The 17787-nt window shown below is 34.4% G+C and overlaps 2 protein-coding genes across 6 annotated transcripts; one reads left to right on the top strand and one right to left on the bottom strand.

Moving 5' to 3' along the window:
• Positions 1 to 213: 213 nt before the first annotated feature.
• Positions 214 to 4569, bottom strand: LOC107819900 (11-beta-hydroxysteroid dehydrogenase B-like). The gene is made up of 6 exons (XM_016646079.2): positions 4250 to 4569; positions 2543 to 2735; positions 2055 to 2140; positions 1748 to 1879; positions 1406 to 1570; positions 214 to 810 (listed from the first exon to the last, which is right to left on the bottom strand). Exons 1-6 carry the CDS (start codon positions 4430 to 4432, stop codon positions 466 to 468), a joined length of 1104 nt encoding a protein of 367 aa, XP_016501565.2. The 5' UTR covers positions 4433 to 4569; the 3' UTR covers positions 214 to 465.
• A 2135-nt stretch (positions 4570 to 6704) lies between these two features.
• On the top strand, positions 6705 to 13040 carry LOC107819902 (putative serine/threonine-protein kinase At1g09600). Of its 5 annotated transcripts, none has more exons than XM_075244949.1 (9): positions 6751 to 6877; positions 7847 to 8088; positions 8659 to 8943; positions 9111 to 9428; positions 9651 to 9878; positions 10777 to 10877; positions 11490 to 11592; positions 11684 to 12001; positions 12485 to 13040. In XM_075244949.1, exons 2-9 carry the CDS (start codon positions 7921 to 7923, stop codon positions 12635 to 12637), a joined length of 1674 nt encoding a protein of 557 aa, XP_075101050.1. In that variant the 5' UTR covers positions 6751 to 6877; positions 7847 to 7920; the 3' UTR covers positions 12638 to 13040. The 5 variants fall into 5 exon arrangements, with proteins under 5 accessions (XP_016501567.1, XP_075101050.1, XP_075101049.1 ...); XM_075244948.1 differs by lacking the exon at positions 6751 to 6877 and adding an exon at positions 12092 to 12182 and having other exon boundaries at positions 7096 to 8088; positions 12485 to 12621; XM_016646081.2 differs by lacking the exon at positions 7847 to 8088 and having other exon boundaries at positions 6705 to 6877.
• The last annotated feature ends 4747 nt before the right edge of the window (positions 13041 to 17787 follow it).

A 17787-nucleotide genomic window follows, 5' to 3' on the forward strand; every position in this document is an offset into this window, starting at 1 on the left:
AAACTAATCCTCTTTTAGACCAAGAATCAGAAGCTTGTCCGTTAGGTATAATTTTCTTTATTCAGACACACTCTGTTATTTAACAGTCACTTTTGAAGATGAGCATTAGCATGAATGAGGCTGTATAATCTGGTGCATCTGCAGAGATTATTGTTTATAACGTGAAGCCTCAACCTGGTGTAACAACAGTTGATGTCAATGTGGAAGAGGCAATGAAAAAAATAACTTAGTCCCCTGCCTAACAATTCACAGGCTAACCATACATAACATCCCGAAGGAACTTTACGAAAACTTTTTCACAACCAAGTCCGAACATTCTTAAACAAGCCAAGTACATCCGTTTATTGAGCCGAGTATTGGTTGTATCTTGTGAACTCTTACAATGATATCCACAATATCTTGACTAAAAAAACACCCTCAAACACAATCACTGTAAAATTAAAGTAATGACTCGTTCTGCTTTCTTCATTCAATCTGCTGCTGAACCGGAACAGGCCCCACTCGTCTCCGGGGAGAAGAGGTTGGCTCGAGAAGAGGCTGTCTGCGAGGAGAGGTTGACTCAGCAAGAGGCTGTCTGCGAGGAGAGGTTGACTCAGCGAGAGGCCTTCCCGTGCCAATGAAGGAAGTCCTCCGTGCACCTTGGTCTGCAAGCAACATCCGAAATGTCCACTGAAGAACATTTGGTGTGAATACTCTATAGAGAAGGAAAATGTCGTGCCAACTCGGATATTTCACATATGGATCTCCTCGGCATGCCCCTGACACAATCAACTTTGCAAAGTCCTCCACTGAACTTCCCGATGCATGAACCTTACACGAGAATGCATATATCAACTTTAATTGCGTGGAGATAAAATATTACCAAAAGTTCCCACGAATATCAGAAAATAAAGGTAATGAAATCCGTGATAAATGATAAAGACAAATGTAGTTATATGATCTTGCTCGACTCTTAATAGCATTAACCCTGTGAAGAGCTAACTTCTCAGTTCAATAATGCTCAAATTTCCTTGAAACTACGGCTAGTTATAAATTTTCGGATTGTTCAGCTTTCACGCACAGACGGTATAATACTTAAACCTACTCCACCCTGAGCACTTGGAAGACAGGTCTTTGGAGAAGGCTGCTATATGTTTTTGTTCCTTAAAACAAATAATGCTCAAATTTCCTTGAAACTACGGCTAGTTATAAATTTTCGGATTGTTCAGCTTTCACGCACAGACGGTATAATACTTAAACCTACTCCACCCTGAGCACTTGGAAGACAGGTCTTTGGAGAAGGCTGCTATATGTTTTTGTTCCTTAAAACAATGTTTGCGTGCTTCTTAGACAGAGAATTTAGCGAGAAAATACTACAAAGCAATCTCCGGCAAGGAATGCCATTTCTCGGAAAAGAGAGACTTACTTCTCTTTCTTCCTTCCACTGCATCTCAGCACCTTCCTCTAGCATGAATCTTCCCCCTGTCATTTCAGTCCCAATCCATCCGTGTGTTGCTATTGTGACCCCTACGTCACCGTTCACCTCGAATCTCAACGTCTCATAAAAATTTACAAGTGCTGCTTTTGCTGCCTATTTTACAAAAAGAAGATGTGATAAAAGTATTATAATCTCTCAGGGGAAATATAAAAAAGGATCTCTTAGGGAAGATGGGAATAGGAGGAAGATGAAGAAATCTCGAGTAATTCAGTTCTCAAACTAGACAAATTCAGTTTTGAAGAATAAATAGCAATGGTTAGAATTACTAACAGAATATAGGCTCATCCTTGGCAAGGGTAACCAACTCTCTACTGAAGCATTCACAATGACTCGGCCCTTGTTTTGCCGCAGGTAAGGTAGAGCTACATAGGTAGGATATACGTTTCCCCAAAAGTTGGTATCCTGAAAAATGGACAATATTCAGAATTCTATAAAATTGGAAACATATTCGAAGATAAATGAAAAAGGTGTATCCCTGAGTGTAGCAACAAACTTGGGAAAAATCGCTATACCAACATAACTGCATCAAAACTAAAAGAGAAAATCGTGGATGATCTCTTGCAAAAGCTTCACATACCATCAAAATGGGAAAGACATTTGTATCTGTGGCTTCTTCCAGGTAGAAAGTATGACCCAAACTTGCTGTATTTACAAGATGATCCACTGAAAATAGGGAAATGAAAGGAGATTGTTGTCAAAAAAAAAATTCAGACAACTGTTTGGTTACTAGGTGCTATTCTCCACGATTGAAACATGCCAAGCTATACAAACAGAAGCGGAGCCAAGATTTGAAGCTCATGGGTTTGGGATTATAATTCTTTTAAGTTACTAAGTTCTAAATTAATAATTTATACATATTCAAGAAATTTTTAAAGACAAATACACGGTTGTAACCAAAGCTACATGTTCGGCCGAACATGTAGCCGACACCCTAGCTCCGCCCCTGTATACAAGGTACTATATCCATCCTTATTTTGCTTTCCGGTTGACCAATTTGCATAATGCAAACAAAAGGAACATAAACTTGGAGATGGGTCTCTTTTGCATGAAATGAGAAGTACTTACCACGCCCGTATAGATTTACAGTCTCTGTGATAAATCTCCTACAATCAGCTTCCTTAACAACATCTGCAGCTGTTGTGAGGACACTTTTTGCACCTAGTCCCCTGGCATTCTCACTGATTCCCCAGAGTCTGTTTTCTCTTCGTGCAACCAGAACTAGATGGGCTTTCCTCTTTGCATATTCATATGCTATTTGCTAATATTACAGAAAAAAATCAAAGAATCAGTAACTTGTCCAATAGTGTTCATGCACAAGAAAGTAGTAGTACAAGAAGAAGAACAGAAGACTAGCACGCTTGCAGCTTTAACACCGGACGGCAAATTAAGGACCCATTTGTCCACATATTCTTTTTTCCTTTTTTCAGAATTGTTTTTCAAAAATGTGTTTGTCCATGGAATTTTGTAAGTTTTTGGAGATTTTTCGAAAAAAAACTTTTTCCCCCACTTACAATGAAATGCATGTCCAAACATAATTTCAAATTCCAAATACCATTTTTCAACTCTTAACTCCAAATACTATTTTTTTTCAGAACTTACAACTTTTATGTCCAAACGCATACTAAGTCTTTATGCAGTCACATAAATAGTTAATGCTCCCCCCTAAATGTATATGCTGATGCATCTTCTAGGTAAAGAACCAAAATTTTCAAATTATAACCTATATAATTGAAATTTGTGAAAATGATATTTGGTAAGTTAAAAATATAATCACATAAAGCAGTTTAAAGAAATCCTATACGCTAGAATTGGAGGTACATTTAAAGAATGTTTATAAGCTAGATATGGAGATTTTCGTAGTTACAAAAAGCTGACAAGGTGAATGGCATCACATAATACGTTTTAACATGTCTTGTCAGGCGGAACTTTGACTTTTAGTTTATGGCTTCCGGACCATAATTTTTTCTGTTTACTAGGTTCTGAATAGATTATTTACACATATTTTATGACGTTTTAACACAAATATAGGGTTTTAAGCCAAAACTACTGGGTTCGGCCGAATCAGTAGCTATAATTTAAGTTAAAGGTGAAACAGTAGCTTGTGATTATAACAAGCTAAGCTAAAGGTGATTTAGTAAGGGAATTTAAGTAATTTTATACAATAGAAATTGAAGGAGGCCCTTAGTGCTAAGGTGAAGTTTCAGCTAAAGTGATTTTAAGAGGTAATTAAGTAAGTATCATTAGTTAATGTGGTTACAAGTAATTTTATAAACTAGAAAGGTAGTTTGTCTTCATGTTATGACAAAGTAAATGTAAATTACTCACAATTGACCCCTGTTTCTGGTACAGAATGCAAGTATCCAAGTACCTTAACAAAGTCCATTTGACAGGCAAAGAGTGTCTTCCTCCCTCTTCTTCTTGTTCTTTAATTTTGGGATTTCTTCAATTCCAATTGTTAACTTAAAAGACTTAAATTTCAAAAATAACTTAAGAAGTGTACTAAGGGGAGCCTTGAAGCAAAGGTAAAATCTTCCTGTAGATCACGTGTTCGAACCGTGTCAGAATAGGCTTCCTACGTCACACACTATCCTTTGGGTGGGGAAGGCCTTCCCATCGCTATGTGAATGCGAGATGCTTCGTGCACTGCACGGCTGCACTTTTTTGTCAACTTAAGAATTGTACTATCTATTGGTAAGAAGGAAATGAAACTGACACAGAAATTAACAATTCCAAGTCACAAAAAGGATGAGAGTCCTTTAAATGAGTTTTTACCTCTCCAATTCCAGAAGAAGCACCAGTGATGATGACAACCTTGTCCTCCATATCTTCACCAAAGAAAGAGTTGTAGAGCCATTCACACGTGTTTATGAATGTCAAAGCTGGCCATGCAAACGCCAGCATCACCAAACTTGCTGGTGGTACCACAAAATTCAGCACTGAATTCACCAAATCCATTCTCTTTCTTTTTTTTGATCAGGTCAAGAAGAAGATGAAAGAGAAAATGAGAAAAGGCTATGGTTTTCTTCTTGGTGTTTTGGATAGTTTAACATTTAGTGTAGGGAAGATAAACATTAATTGAGGAATACATGCATGGAGTAAGAGGTGTTTGAACACGTGGTACGAGGTGCTATAAGGAGTTGTTTTTGGAAGTTATTGCATGATATCAGACCTGTGATTATCTCTACTTGAATGCTGTCTGAGTATATGTTGTCACTTGAAATAGGCTAAAAAGTAGTTGCTCATTTAACTTTGTGCAAATTCGTATTTTGTAACATAAATTATAATGGAGGGAGCACGCTTTACGTTAATTCACAAAAATTATTATAAATTAAATTGTCAATTGTTAGCTTCCTGCTTTTTTTTTTTTTTTTTTTTTAGATAAATTATCACGATCCAAGTCCATGACACATATTGTCCGTTTTAGGCCTAGGTCCTTACGGGTTTGTCTTTCAGGTTACACCACTCCGATCTCTAAAACTACGAGTACCATGTGAAGTTGTGTTGTGCCTTATAAAGCTCTTCGCTTTCCTCTCCTATTTCGATATGGGATTCGCCTAAATTGACATGTGAATACTTACCAGCCTAGAAGCCTACCAGTCATGCTTGGCACGCTCTCATCGGTCTGTTCTTTATCACGGGCATCACATATAGTTGTCAATACTCAAATCATGGCACCTATTGTTCGCTTTGGACTTAGGTCTGCACGGATTTATCTTTTGGACAATGTCACATCGAGCCCCAGACGCGCGCGTACCATGTGAACTTGTGTTGTGCCTTATAAAACTCTTCACTTGCTTCTCCCATTTTAATATGGAATTTGCCTAAAATTACATATGAACACCTTTTTCAGAAGCTTGCCAGCCTAAAAGCTTGTCAATCCTGCTTCATCCGCTCTCATCGGCCTGCCCTCCATCATCATGGGCGTTACAGTCTTTACCGTTTTATTTTGCTGATTTATGTTTGTTTTGTTATTAGCATTAGGAATGTACTATTCCGATATAAGACTTGAGATTTATGTTGGCGGATTTATACAGTAAATATCAGAAAAGAAATTTATAAGTTGCATTTCCAAAAAGCAATTTAAAAGTAACTGACCACATATCCCCGACTATTCTAATATTATTTTAAAAAGTATTTTTGTTCAAAAGTGATTTTTGATTTTTTTTTTTTGCAAAATAGCAGTTTGCATTTGGCCAATTCATTTGAGTAGTGCTTTTTGCAAGCTCATTTTGTTTGACTAATTTTTTTAAAAAGTACTTTTAAATATTAAATTACGAAAAAAGACAATAAAGATTTAATTTGCAATTAGTATTAATAATTCAACTAAAATATCAAACGTAAAGTAAAAATATAAATTAAAAATTTCAATCAATTAAAATATAGTTATTCCACAGCAATAACATTGAGTATTTGGTATTATTGTTTATATGATACTTTAAATATGTTAAAATACATTATCAATATAAATTTAAAACCTACTCTTAAGAATAGGAGAAAGAGAATAAAAATATGAGTGAAATAAAAAAGAGAGAAAAAGAAAAGGAAAGAAAAAGATTAAATTAATGAAGGATAATTTGAAAAACATAAGTTTATTATAAGGTTATTTTTATCTTGAATAAATTAATTTTTTACCTCTACTTTTGCTTCTTGAAAGAAGTTAGAGTTTGTAACTTCTTCCCAAAAGCACAAAAACTGCATCTACTACTCCTCAAAAATACTTTTTATCTTTGACCGAACACCTTAATTTTTCCAAAAAAAAAATACTTTTGGCCTCGCAAAAGCTTGGCCAAACAGGCTCTTAGAATGCATGTAAATCATATTTCGCATCCTATTTCAATTTGTTTGAACTTTTTTGGAGTACGAGGGTCAAGTTGATTAATTTTTGGTGTGAATTAAACAAAAATTATTTAAATTTTTTGAAATAAAATTTATATATTAAAAACTATATAAAAAGTACTACAAGTCACAATAATTAAAAATTTAAAATATTTCAAAATTATTTACAAAAAAGAATAATCAAAGAAATTTTTGTGTGATTTCCCAAATAGTAATAGGTAAATTTTTAATGGTAACGAGTATGTGTTTGAATATTTGGGTTGGTCAACCAATTTTTGAATAAAGTTCAGCTAGCAAAATCAGTTTTTTATTTTTATTTTTTATTTTTAAAATAAAATAAATAAAGCCACTTTTTTGCAGCTAGATGTACTTCACGTGACATAAAGGAAAATTCCAGCTCTAGTGTTATACTGCAGTGCATGTCTACGAGTTGCACAGCTAATTCAAATGGTGCCTCTTTCTGCAACTGCTAATGTATATTTCAATTTCTATACAAAAATGGAAATGCAGAATCACAGAAAGAGACCAAAGGTGAAGCAAAAGCTCAAACAAGGAAAAAAGAAGGTACTCCACTTATCTTCTTTTATTTATTTCATCAAAAGAAGAAAAATACCTTAATAACCTATGGCTATACATATTTTTAGGTGTTCCCAAGACTATGGATAACTCTATTATTTCTTGAATAATAATCTCGAATATTCAGAATATTAAGGTAAAAATGAAATCTTTTTCTTATTTTATGATAAAATTTAAAATTTTCTTGATAATGAAAATAATGGCATGTAATAAAACAGTTGAATTTTCTATTTTTTTTTTTGAAGCCCAGAATCCATACCCACATTAGGTACCCCTTGACCAGCGTTCCTGCATTAATCCAACCTAGCATAGCAATCTACATACATATTTATTATAAATTCTGTGTCTTTCTGTATATCTGCATATGCTGGAATCTTGAATTTTGTGTTTGGCTGCAATGCTGGATTTCTGGTCTGGGTTTTTAACTTTCTAATGTACTAATTTTGGAAAGGACATATATGTCCTGAGGTTCTGGAAATTGGTTTTCATTTCTTTTTAATCTCTTATTTTTCTTTTGTTGTTGGCATTCTTGAAATTTTGGATTCTTTGGAACATTGTGATCTTGAGGCATATGTTTTGTTTGGTAACATGGAAATAGAAAACTGGAAAATCAAGAATCTGCTATGAAATGTCAATTTGGTTTGCTGAATATGATACTACTGATGCGGAAAGCTTGGGTCTTTGGTGGCTGATTATCTGGTGTTTAAATGCATCTGTTTAACAGAATATATTGTTGCAGACTTATGAGCTGCATTTGTTCAAAGGGTTCTTCTACAGATGATTATGTTGTTGAACATGAAAAAGAAAAAGAAATACAAGTTGATAAATCCTCTGTACAGTTGGTAGCTCCATCAGTTAGAGAGGAGATTAAAGAAATAGTTAATCCTAAGATTGAAAAACCTATGAACTCAAAACTCAATGTGACATCAGAAACCAATGTTGTTTCTGTACCTGCAGTAGAAGTTGATGGTAATGAGAAAACTAGGAGTGCAAAGAGGCCTAAGGAAGGCCGTCTTAAGAGACAATTAACGATGGATATTGGACTGCAACGATCAAAGTCTTGGGTTGTAAGCATGCCTCATAGTGCAGAGGGAGAACTGAGTGCTGCAGGTTGGCCGTTATGGCTAAGTTCGGTTGCACAAGAAGCAATTCAAGGGTGGGTTCCTCGAAGTGCAGAATCATTTGAAAAATTGAACAAAGTCAGTTCTAAAGTATCTTTAAATTGCTCATTCTTCCATCAAATGTTTGCTACCTTTACTGCTTATAAGCTTAACTCACTGACTTTTTACTTTTCACATGGCACACGACTTTTGAATCTATAGTTTGTCCAATTTCCGCAGTCTAAAATATCCACCTAAGGAAGATTACATTTTGATAGAAACAACCTTGTAATGTATGCAATATTGTTTCTCATGCCCCTGTTTCCTTGTCCTCTTGAGTGTTTTAAGAACCAATTTTCTAGATATTTCATGTTGTTATGCAGGGTCTCGATGTGCCAATCCAATATCACAAGACAATATGTATTCACGGAAGTGGCATCAAAGTTTGCCCTAGTCATAGCAAATTTCTTTTCCTTCTTTGAAAACTTTTAATTTCTAAATACGGAAAAATGCATTTTCGGTTCTACTTCTGTAAATCATAATATATGTGATGATTTCAGCAACATAACTAAAATATGTTGCATCAATAATATGTCTACGCCATTAACTTATTAGATTTTGATCAGTTTTTGGAACTGTAATAGACTTAATGTTTATTTTCCAATGCAGATTGGTCAAGGAACATATAGTAATGTTTACAAGGCCCGTGACCTTAAAACCAATAAAATTGTTGCAATGAAGAAAGTAAAATTTGTCAATATGGATCCGGAAAGTGTTCGCTTTATGGCAAGAGAGATTTTTATTTTGCGTAGATTGGACCACCCAAATGTTATGAAACTTGAGGCTTTGGTCACATCTAGGATTTCAGGCAGCTTATATCTCGTTTTTGAATACATGGAGCACGATCTTGCTGGCCTTGCAGCAGCACCTGGGATCAAATTCACTGAACCACAGGTACTTCTTCCTCTTTTGGTGTGAATGATGTTTGCACAAGTTGAAAAATAAAAAAGGAACATTCTAAATGGAGTTCTCTCCACCACCAGGCGCAATTTAGGTTGGTGCATTTTTGTTACTAAGTAGTGTCCATGTTCTTATGTTGCACGCATTCAATTGTATTTCAGATAAAATGTTATACACAACAAATGCTTCGTGGACTTGAACACTGTCATAGTAGGGGTGTACTTCATCGAGACATTAAGGGTTCAAATCTTCTAATTGGTGATAATGGTGTTCTAAAGATCGGAGACTTTGGTCTGGCAACGACCTTTGAGCCCAACCAAAAGCAGCCATTAACAAGCCGTGTTGTAACTCTGTGGTATAGGGCCCCTGAGCTTTTGCTTGGTGCAACAGAATATGGAGTGGCCATTGATATGTGGAGTGCTGGCTGCATCCTTGCTGAATTATTTGCTGGAAAGCCTATCATGCCAGGAAGAACAGAGGTACTCCCATTTCAGGGTTTTGATTCACTCCTTCCACTAAATAGGTAGAGCATAGGGATTACGATGGGGGTTTATTTGTGTCTTATCCTATTACATTAACTATCTGCAAGCAATGTAGAACTATCAATCCCCTAGCGATTTTGTAACATTTGTTCATCTCTGACGAATTAGCACGTGTTTCTTCATGCATTTACTAACTGAGAGAGTTGAAACAATTACTAGGTGGAGCAAATGCATAAGATTTTCAAACTTTGTGGTTCACCTTCTGAAGAGTATTGGAGGAAATCAAAACTTCCACATGCTACTAGTTTTAAGCCACAGAACCCATACAAGCGCTGTATAGCTGATACATTCAAGGACTTTCCTCCGTCAGCTTTGGCCCTTGTTGACGTCCTACTTTCAATAGAACCAGAAAAGCGTGGCACTGCTTCTTCTGCACTCAATAGTGAGGTAATGTCAAACTTGTCTCTCCTTTGCTGAACTATGTCTTTGTTCTCAAAAGCAGTGGATACCGCCAAATAGATTATCACTGATCTGCAGAAGCTAACTCTTTCAGCAGTATAGTGTGAAGAACTTAGGCAGCTTATATAATTCGTTTGCTCAATATAGTGATCTACATTCCTTATATCCTGATAGGAGGTCTACATTCCTTATATCCTGATAGGAGGCTTGCTGCATGTGTGTCAAGTGGTATGATTAGTTGACAAACTACTGGAAAGTAGAATTTTCTAATCTGCTGTGAAGACTCTAAAAAAGTATTTCCAACTTTTGATATTAAAATTGCTTTTAGTATCTGTCCGATCAATTCTTTTTGTCCAGTGATGCATCTATTATTAATTGGATATGATCTTTTTTCATTTTCATAGGCGCAATTTCATTAGAAGATTTGTTTCCACTTGAGAACGTGGACAATCCTTCAGTGAAGAGCTTAGGAGAGTATAAATTCACTCAAAATTTGTCCAAATACGTCATTGTTTGTTGTCAAGCAATGCATTTCGCGATAACCTTATGTGGCTTGCCTTTGTTGTTTGATGTGAAAAATTAAAGAGAAAAGCTTATCACAACTTCATCTGATCAACTCTTTTGTTAAGCGTCTATAATTACGTTCTTAGAAGAAATTTCATTAGAAAAATGATTCATAACCACAATGTTTGTTCGAAAAGCTATGCCATTTGCAATGACCTTATGTGGCCTGCCAACCATTGATATTAATATGAGGCAGCTCCTTTGTTTTGTTTTCATTTTTGGTTATCATTGTTCTATCTATTAGAATAAGTTGCTGGTCTCCTACAAATTTCACTACCAATAGAAATGCTTTACATCTTTCTTCTTTGGTTTCACTTTTCAGTTCTTCAAAACAAAGCCCCTACCTTGTGATCCATATACTCTACCAAAATATCCTCCAAGCAAGGAATATGATGCTAAGGTTCGAGATCACGAAGCAAGAAGGTATTCCATACTGGTTGCATATATTCATTTTTACTGCTCGGTTATGCTTCCAAATCCAACAATAATTTTACTTTGATCCCTCTCCTTCTTAATATTAGCATTGACCCCTCATTGCAGTAATATATTAGTATTTAGTACTACTTCCTTTAATCTTATGCTACTCATTTTAATTTAAAGTTGTCGCTTATTTTTTCTCAATACTTTTATCTCTAGCCTTTTATATTTCTACAGTATAATGCTCTAACACATGTTGTTTAAAATTAATAATGTGATGGATTAGTGACAGTTTAACAAAATAATACAAACCCAATTTTGATGTTAACCTTCTGCATTAGAAATGGGTTTTTCTCGGGCTGCCTGGAGTGTGAAATGACTAAGTAGGAGTAATAATTAAACAACTCTACCAATAGAAAGAGCGGAAGCAAGCCTTTAGGGGTTGAAGTACTGATTCCTACTTGACCAAAATTAAGAGAGACATGTAACTTTGTTCCCAAGCTTTGGCCTATATACTTTTTACTATCATGTTCTCCAAAGAAAGTGCAGCTTTCTTATAACCAAACATTGCTGCTCCTTCATATAGTCTCACAATTACATTATACCCCTTAATCCCAGGCGAAAGGCTAAGACCATAAAAGGACATGGAGGCGAATCAACAAAGAAGTCGCCGAGACAATCAAAGGAAAAACTAACAACAGAATTCAATGCTCACAAACAGGTTTGATTTTTCCAAGACGTTTACTGAATCTTTAAATTTTCTTGCTCAAGATTCCTGTTGTTTCACAAATGGCTAATGCAAATAATTGCAGGGACAGCCTAGCAAAAGCATCAGTGTGAAATACAATCCTCTCGAGGACAATGGAACTGGTTTCTCGATAGAGCCACCAATACTGAGATACAGGAACAGACTCGCTCATTCTAATTCAGTGATCCATCCTAATACAGCTGGTTACACGTGGTCAAACAAAGTAAAGGAGGATTCAAGTGCAATCACTGAACGAGCATATGCCGCTTCCCAACATGGTGTAGAGCTTCTAAGGCAGGGTTCTCACAAGCCTCGAGCTGCAGGAGAGTTTTCAAGCATTCGTTCAAGGAGAGATGATAGGTCATCTTTTGGGGATTCCACGGTGTGATCCTAAGATCAACAAGTTCCAATTATCTTAGCATGCTTTTAAACCCAGAGTTATTTGTTTCCTTACTGACTATTCAAACATCAGTCAACTGATCTAACAGACAAACACACACGTGCAAGAGGTCCCGAGGTCTAATAATCAAGTCGTCAATGATCCGTTTAGACAGTTTAGCCAGGTGGTATCAGCTTAGGTTCTTTTAGAAGAAATTGATTCATTTCCAGTAGTTAAATAAAAAATACTAACTGATCCCACACACACAATACAAACACACACAGAGGTATAAGATGTCCTTAGGCCTACTGATTAAGTCGTCCAAGATCCACTTGCTGTTCATGAGCTGAAAAGTTAGCTTTAGATTATTTGAGAAAAAATTGATTTGATAACTAACTTCTTGTTTTTTGCATGTGCTTTTTGATATTTTGAGCATTTCCTCCTCTTTTTGAGCTTTCTTGAGTTTGTCTTGCCACCTTGTTTCAGGTTTATGTGCCAAAGAGAAGTAGAAGAATCCTATCTGGACCACTAGTGCCAGCAGGAGGAAGTATGGAAGATATGTTAAAGGAACATGAGAGACAAATTCAAGAAGCAGTTAGGAAAGCACGTCAAGACAAGACGAGGACCAAAAACAACTGATTCCTTCTCTTCTGGCGGAAGGATTCTTATGTAATTTCAGTTTTCTGCACATGAAATCCACATTTGTACAGGGCCTAAGAGGAGATATATCTATTGTCCATTTCAGCAGTAAAGGTTCTTTCCATTTCCCCCGAGGAAAAAGTTCTGAAACCTTGAAGTTAATGTTCGTTATCGAGTAAGTGACATATTATACCTTTTAGGGTGGGTAATTTGCTTTGTATAGTTTGAAGAATTTGCTTGTTCCTAGTTACATGTCTCTGTTTACAATGTAAATCCATTTATTGTTTAATATCTAGAGAACTGAATCTCAGTAGTTTGTTATGGAATATGGATAGTGTTGTAGAGGGGAACTAATTCCTTTGTAATTTATTCAGAGGATGGATCAGAAATAGTATAGTTGAACCAATGTTGTCAGGCTACTCTTACTCTACTCAAAAGTTACAAGAAGCTATTTCTGTGCTGAAGAAAATCAGGCCAAGTTGAATTTTCTGCAATGCAAGGTTGCAAGTCAGTCAAAAATATATATTAGGAAGTTAATGTCACATATTATATTCTCCTAACTTCAAATGTTAAATTTTGTTATAATTACATAGAATCTGTTAACTAGTTTTGACAGGTTTATAGTGATGATTATTTGTTATCCTAATCTGAGTCAATGGTAGGTTAAGCATCTCACCATTTTAATGGTACCAGATAGAGTTAGTATAAAATTAACCAAAGTCGATGTAAAAGAAGGAACTATGTAATATCATTTTGCTGAGTGTGACTTTTCTATTCCTTCTATTGTACTTCTAAGTGTCAAAAAATATATATTGTACTTCTAATTATTATTACTGCATATTTTATATATATAGACTTACCCGCAATAGGTGTTTTCACTACTTGTGTTTCATTTTATATGACACTATTTCATTTAATCTGTTAAAAAAAGAATGACACTCTTTTATATTAACTTAAAAATAATCTAACTTTAAACTTCTCATTTCACCCTCAATAACTCAATTTTATAGTCACAAAAATGTCATAACAAGTTTAATATAAGTTTTAAAAGTTTTTTTTCTCTTAAATATCGTGACTAGTTAAACACCTTCACATAAAATTAAATGAAGAAAGTTATATATTTTCCTTTATTTGTAATTTGCTAAATCATTCTTTATTAGCAAAGATCCTTTTTATTTTCCTTCTCCTTGGCTGATCAATTGCTAGGAGTGGTTTAGAACTTCACATATAAGTTTGGCTGTCTAAGGTATGTATTAGGATGGGTGAAAATCTATCCCTTTAAAGAAGGAAGATGTTCTGCCTCATCATATCAGTTGAGTGCCGCTTTGCCCCCCTACAACACACGCACAAAAAAAGAAGGAAAAAAAACCAATTTAAAGTGAGGGGTCTTTAAATTATTTTCTTACATGTTAGGGTATAAAAAGAGGCGCGCAAAGTTAAGCTACATTATGAATTAGCAAGGGCGGCTCTAGGGTAAGAGAAGAGAAAGCTCTTGCCTTAAGCCTCCAAATATATATTTTATAATTGCCCTTGCCTTAGGCCTCCAAATATATATATTATAATTTATATTTATATAATATTTCATAAAAGATTTTAAAATTTTAATAATTTTTAAAATTTGATAGAGGTAAGATTGAGTGAGTTAATAGGATAATTTTTTTTCTCTCACTGAATTAAATAATAAATATACCTTCTCATCAATTCTATTTTTCTTCCTCTATGTATAGTCTTTTTTTCAAGTTTCTCAAGATTTTACTTTCTAATTTTAACTCAAATTCTTTAGATTAACTATTCCTTTCTGTCACATTTGATTGATCCATACACCAGAAATCGAGTTCTTTTGTGTCTCATCTTTTTTAACTAAGAAATCCACAAGACAAATGTCGCAAGGTTCAAACCCCGATGGACAATGAGCTCACCCCTTTACCATTTTCACTTAAAGAAAGAATTCAATATCATATAACGTGCGCCTAACACATACATCAGGAGTTGCGCTCTCAACACTAGATCAAAGTCATGTAGGTTTTTTTGTGTCTCAATATTATATGGATTTGATAAAAGAAGTTTCAAGGTCTTTTTAATATATTTTAGTTTTAGGCCACCAGTTCTGTTGAGTTGACCCTCTTTGATGATCAACAATTATTTACAGATCACTGCCCCACCATGAACGTACTGTTCAACCAGCTTCATTCACATTTGGTAACTGAATGACACACTCACTCCCTTTAATGTTCTTGCCATTGTTGTCTTATCTTAATTGACACTCTACAAATTTGATTGAAAATATGAGGGGTGGGCAAGTGGCTCTAGCAGAAGACTAGTAAAGCCTTGATTTAGGTCCCCAAATTTTTTAATAATGGAGTTTATAATTTTATTTCAAGTTAGACAATATTAATATTTAGAGAAAAAAATAAAAAAATACAAAAAAAAATGTAAAAAAAAAGAAAGATGTCTACTCTTTAACAATAAAAATATTTTTAAGACTCTGAATTAAACTACTTAAATCTTCTTATTAGTAAATATATTTTTACAATAATATCAAAGGTACTATATTGCAAATACATGTCTAACATCTCATTTATTTAAATCACCCTTTTCTAATATAAATAATAATATTACTATGTGAAGTTAAGGACTTTATGTCATTTAAGAATATATACTATAAACAACAAGTATGAAAAAAATGGCAAGATTAATTTTTTTACATATATTTTTGTATATGTACTAATAAAAAAGTATAAGACATCTTATTAAAATTTGGCTTTAGGCCGCTAATTTTATGGAATCGCCCTTGTAAGTTAGCTGCTCGATATAATTTTTTCTATTATAAATTATGAAACAATTTACCATCTCTATTATTTCCTCGCACAGAATTAAACCAGAATACCACATCTATTTGCCAAAGTAAATGTTTTGACATCTGCAACGGCAACATACACTCCCCCCACCCCCACTTCTCTTTTTCCAAATATGCGTCTCATAAAATAGGGACTATTTCAGCTAACACCCAACTTAAGGGACGATTTATATATTTTTTAATGACTTAGGTTATAGTACTCAAAGTCAACTTTGTAATGAAATGATTCATGTGGCGAGTATACACATTCAAGTTCTATCTTTTCTTAAATTTAGATCTAGAATAAATTATGTTTTAAGTTGAAAATTATTCTAAATTATTGTTTAAACCAAGTCTTACCATAATTTTATTATTCAAGCACCATTAACAATTTCTTTAACTCTAAACCAGTCGTTGGCACCCATAAAAATTTTGCAAGGAAAACCATTTTTTGGTGGCTATTCCAAGTTAATTTAATTTTCTTTTTTACATATCACTTGACCAACATGAGAGATGTGAGCAGGGGCGGCCCAAGAAGATTGGTAGCCTAAAGCCAATTTTTAATTTGGGTCCTTTAAGAAGGAATTTTTTTTTATCATAACATCGATGATTCATTCCGATGTTTCTAGACATAGAACAACACAATTTAGCGCAATTATCGCACAATAACTCACTTAAACCAACAAAATATAGGGCGAGTAATGTGCTAAAAATATAAAATTTTGGCCTAACATCAGTTGTTAATAGTTTCTTTTATAAATAATTTAGTCTCTCTTAAAATATTGTTGATCTTAGATATTAGAACCAAATTCATATAGATACCTCACTAATGATGTCACTCGTAAAATTTATATAATGAAAAGTTTTATATTCGCTACAAGAGTTTAGGGGGAGTGATTCTCTTTCTACATTTTTTGCTCAAACGGTTACATCACTACTAAATTAAAAGTTATCTTGAATTTTTATAAAATATTTTATTTTTTATTTTAACATACCCAATATATTTAGACCCTGCCTCTAAAGATTGTTGTGAGATGTATTTGATCCAACTTACCTTAATTAAATATATTGGGTTCGAGTCCTGTGGTTAAATTTTTTTTGTTAAAACGTGTTCTCTCTTTTACTAAGTTTTACGCGGTACGAATCTAGATTAGTCGGAGTTTCAATACAAATACAAATAAAAAAACAAAAAAAAAATTTGGGGCCCTCAAAATTTGGGGCCTAAAGCCTTCTTTAGTTGCTTGACCGCCGCCCCTGAATGTGAGGAGTTCTTTATTAGTTGAAGTTAGACCGCCCCTTAAATTTGTCCGACCTTTTAATTTAGACATCTTAACTAAAAATTGTACCTATTAAATACCTGAACTCAGAAGTAAATTGTGTCTATTGAGCATAAATTGTTGATATGACACGAAATGTGTAATATACACTCTCCTTCCAGAGCGTCAAATGCCTTACTTTTTGTTTATTTTTATCTTTTTGCTTTTGTCTCCTTCAATCTCAATTTGCCGCTAGAGGCGTATTTACAGGGAGAATTATGATTTACGTGAATTTATGCTTTTCACCCTAAACTATGTATAATAAGGGATAAATTCTGCTCCAGTAACGCTAGCTCCTGTATTTGCCAATAATCCTCTTGATGAATGCCACGTGGACAAAAGAATTTTTAAAGGCGAGGTTCGTTTTTTCATTAATTAAAAGATAATATTTTAGCCAAAATATAACAAAACAAGTATTCCCCCTCTTGCATTTTGTATTTTTCCATCTCTCTAGTCTCCGCTGTATTTCCATGACAAACAAACATTACACTTCTCCATAGAATCTCCAAAATACACACCAATCAATATATATTAAATAGAGAAAAGATCAGCTCATTCTCATCAGATCTAAGGAAAAACAAATGGGTGTGTTCTTTAAGCTCCAGTAAATTAAAATTTCTTGAATTTAGGTGAAAACACTAGCTAGAAAATATTAGTAATGTGAAAAAAGAAAAAAAAATGATTTTGATTGCTCTTGCTCGAGAAGGGGAGTCTCGACGTAACTGGTAAAGTTGTTGCGACGTGATCAGGAGATCACGAGTTTGAGCCGTGAAAATAGTCTCTTGCATAAATGCAATGTCAGACTGCGTACAATAGACCCTTGTGGTTTGACCTTTTTATGGACCCTGCTGCGCATAGCGGAAGCTTAGTGTACCGGATTACCTTTTTTATTGTTCTTGATCGAAACAAAGCGAAAGTGAAGCTCTTTTTTTTTTTTTCTTTTCTATTTTGGGATTTTGAAGAGCAGTGTGTGTATATTCCATTGTTGAAAAAAAAAA

Source organism: Nicotiana tabacum, chromosome 22 (assembly GCF_000715075.1).
Source record: "Nicotiana tabacum cultivar K326 chromosome 22, ASM71507v2, whole genome shotgun sequence".
NCBI classification, from domain to species: domain Eukaryota; kingdom Viridiplantae; phylum Streptophyta; class Magnoliopsida; order Solanales; family Solanaceae; genus Nicotiana; species Nicotiana tabacum.

Excerpts from the sequence above, each read along its gene's own strand:
- LOC107819900 (XM_016646079.2), bottom strand. The coding sequence starts at position 4,432 with ATGGATTTGGTGAATTCAGTGCTGAATTTTGTGGTACCACCAGCAAGT. Across the intron at positions 2,141-2,542 it reads TGTAAATCTATACGGGCGTG|TGGATCATCTTGTAAATACA; the intron begins GTAAGTACTTCT and ends CCCTATTTTCAG. Across the intron at positions 811-1,405 it reads AGTGGAAGGAAGAAAGAGAA|GTTCATGCATCGGGAAGTTC; the intron begins GTAAGTCTCTCT and ends TTCTCGTGTAAG.
- LOC107819902 (XM_016646080.2), top strand. The coding sequence starts at position 7,597 with ATGCATCTGTTTAACAGAATATATTGTTGCAGACTTATGAGCTGCATT. Across the intron at positions 10,878-11,489 it reads CGAGATCACGAAGCAAGAAG|GCGAAAGGCTAAGACCATAA; the intron begins GTATTCCATACT and ends CCTTAATCCCAG. Across the intron at positions 12,002-12,484 it reads CATCTTTTGGGGATTCCACG|GTTTATGTGCCAAAGAGAAG; the intron begins GTGTGATCCTAA and ends ACCTTGTTTCAG.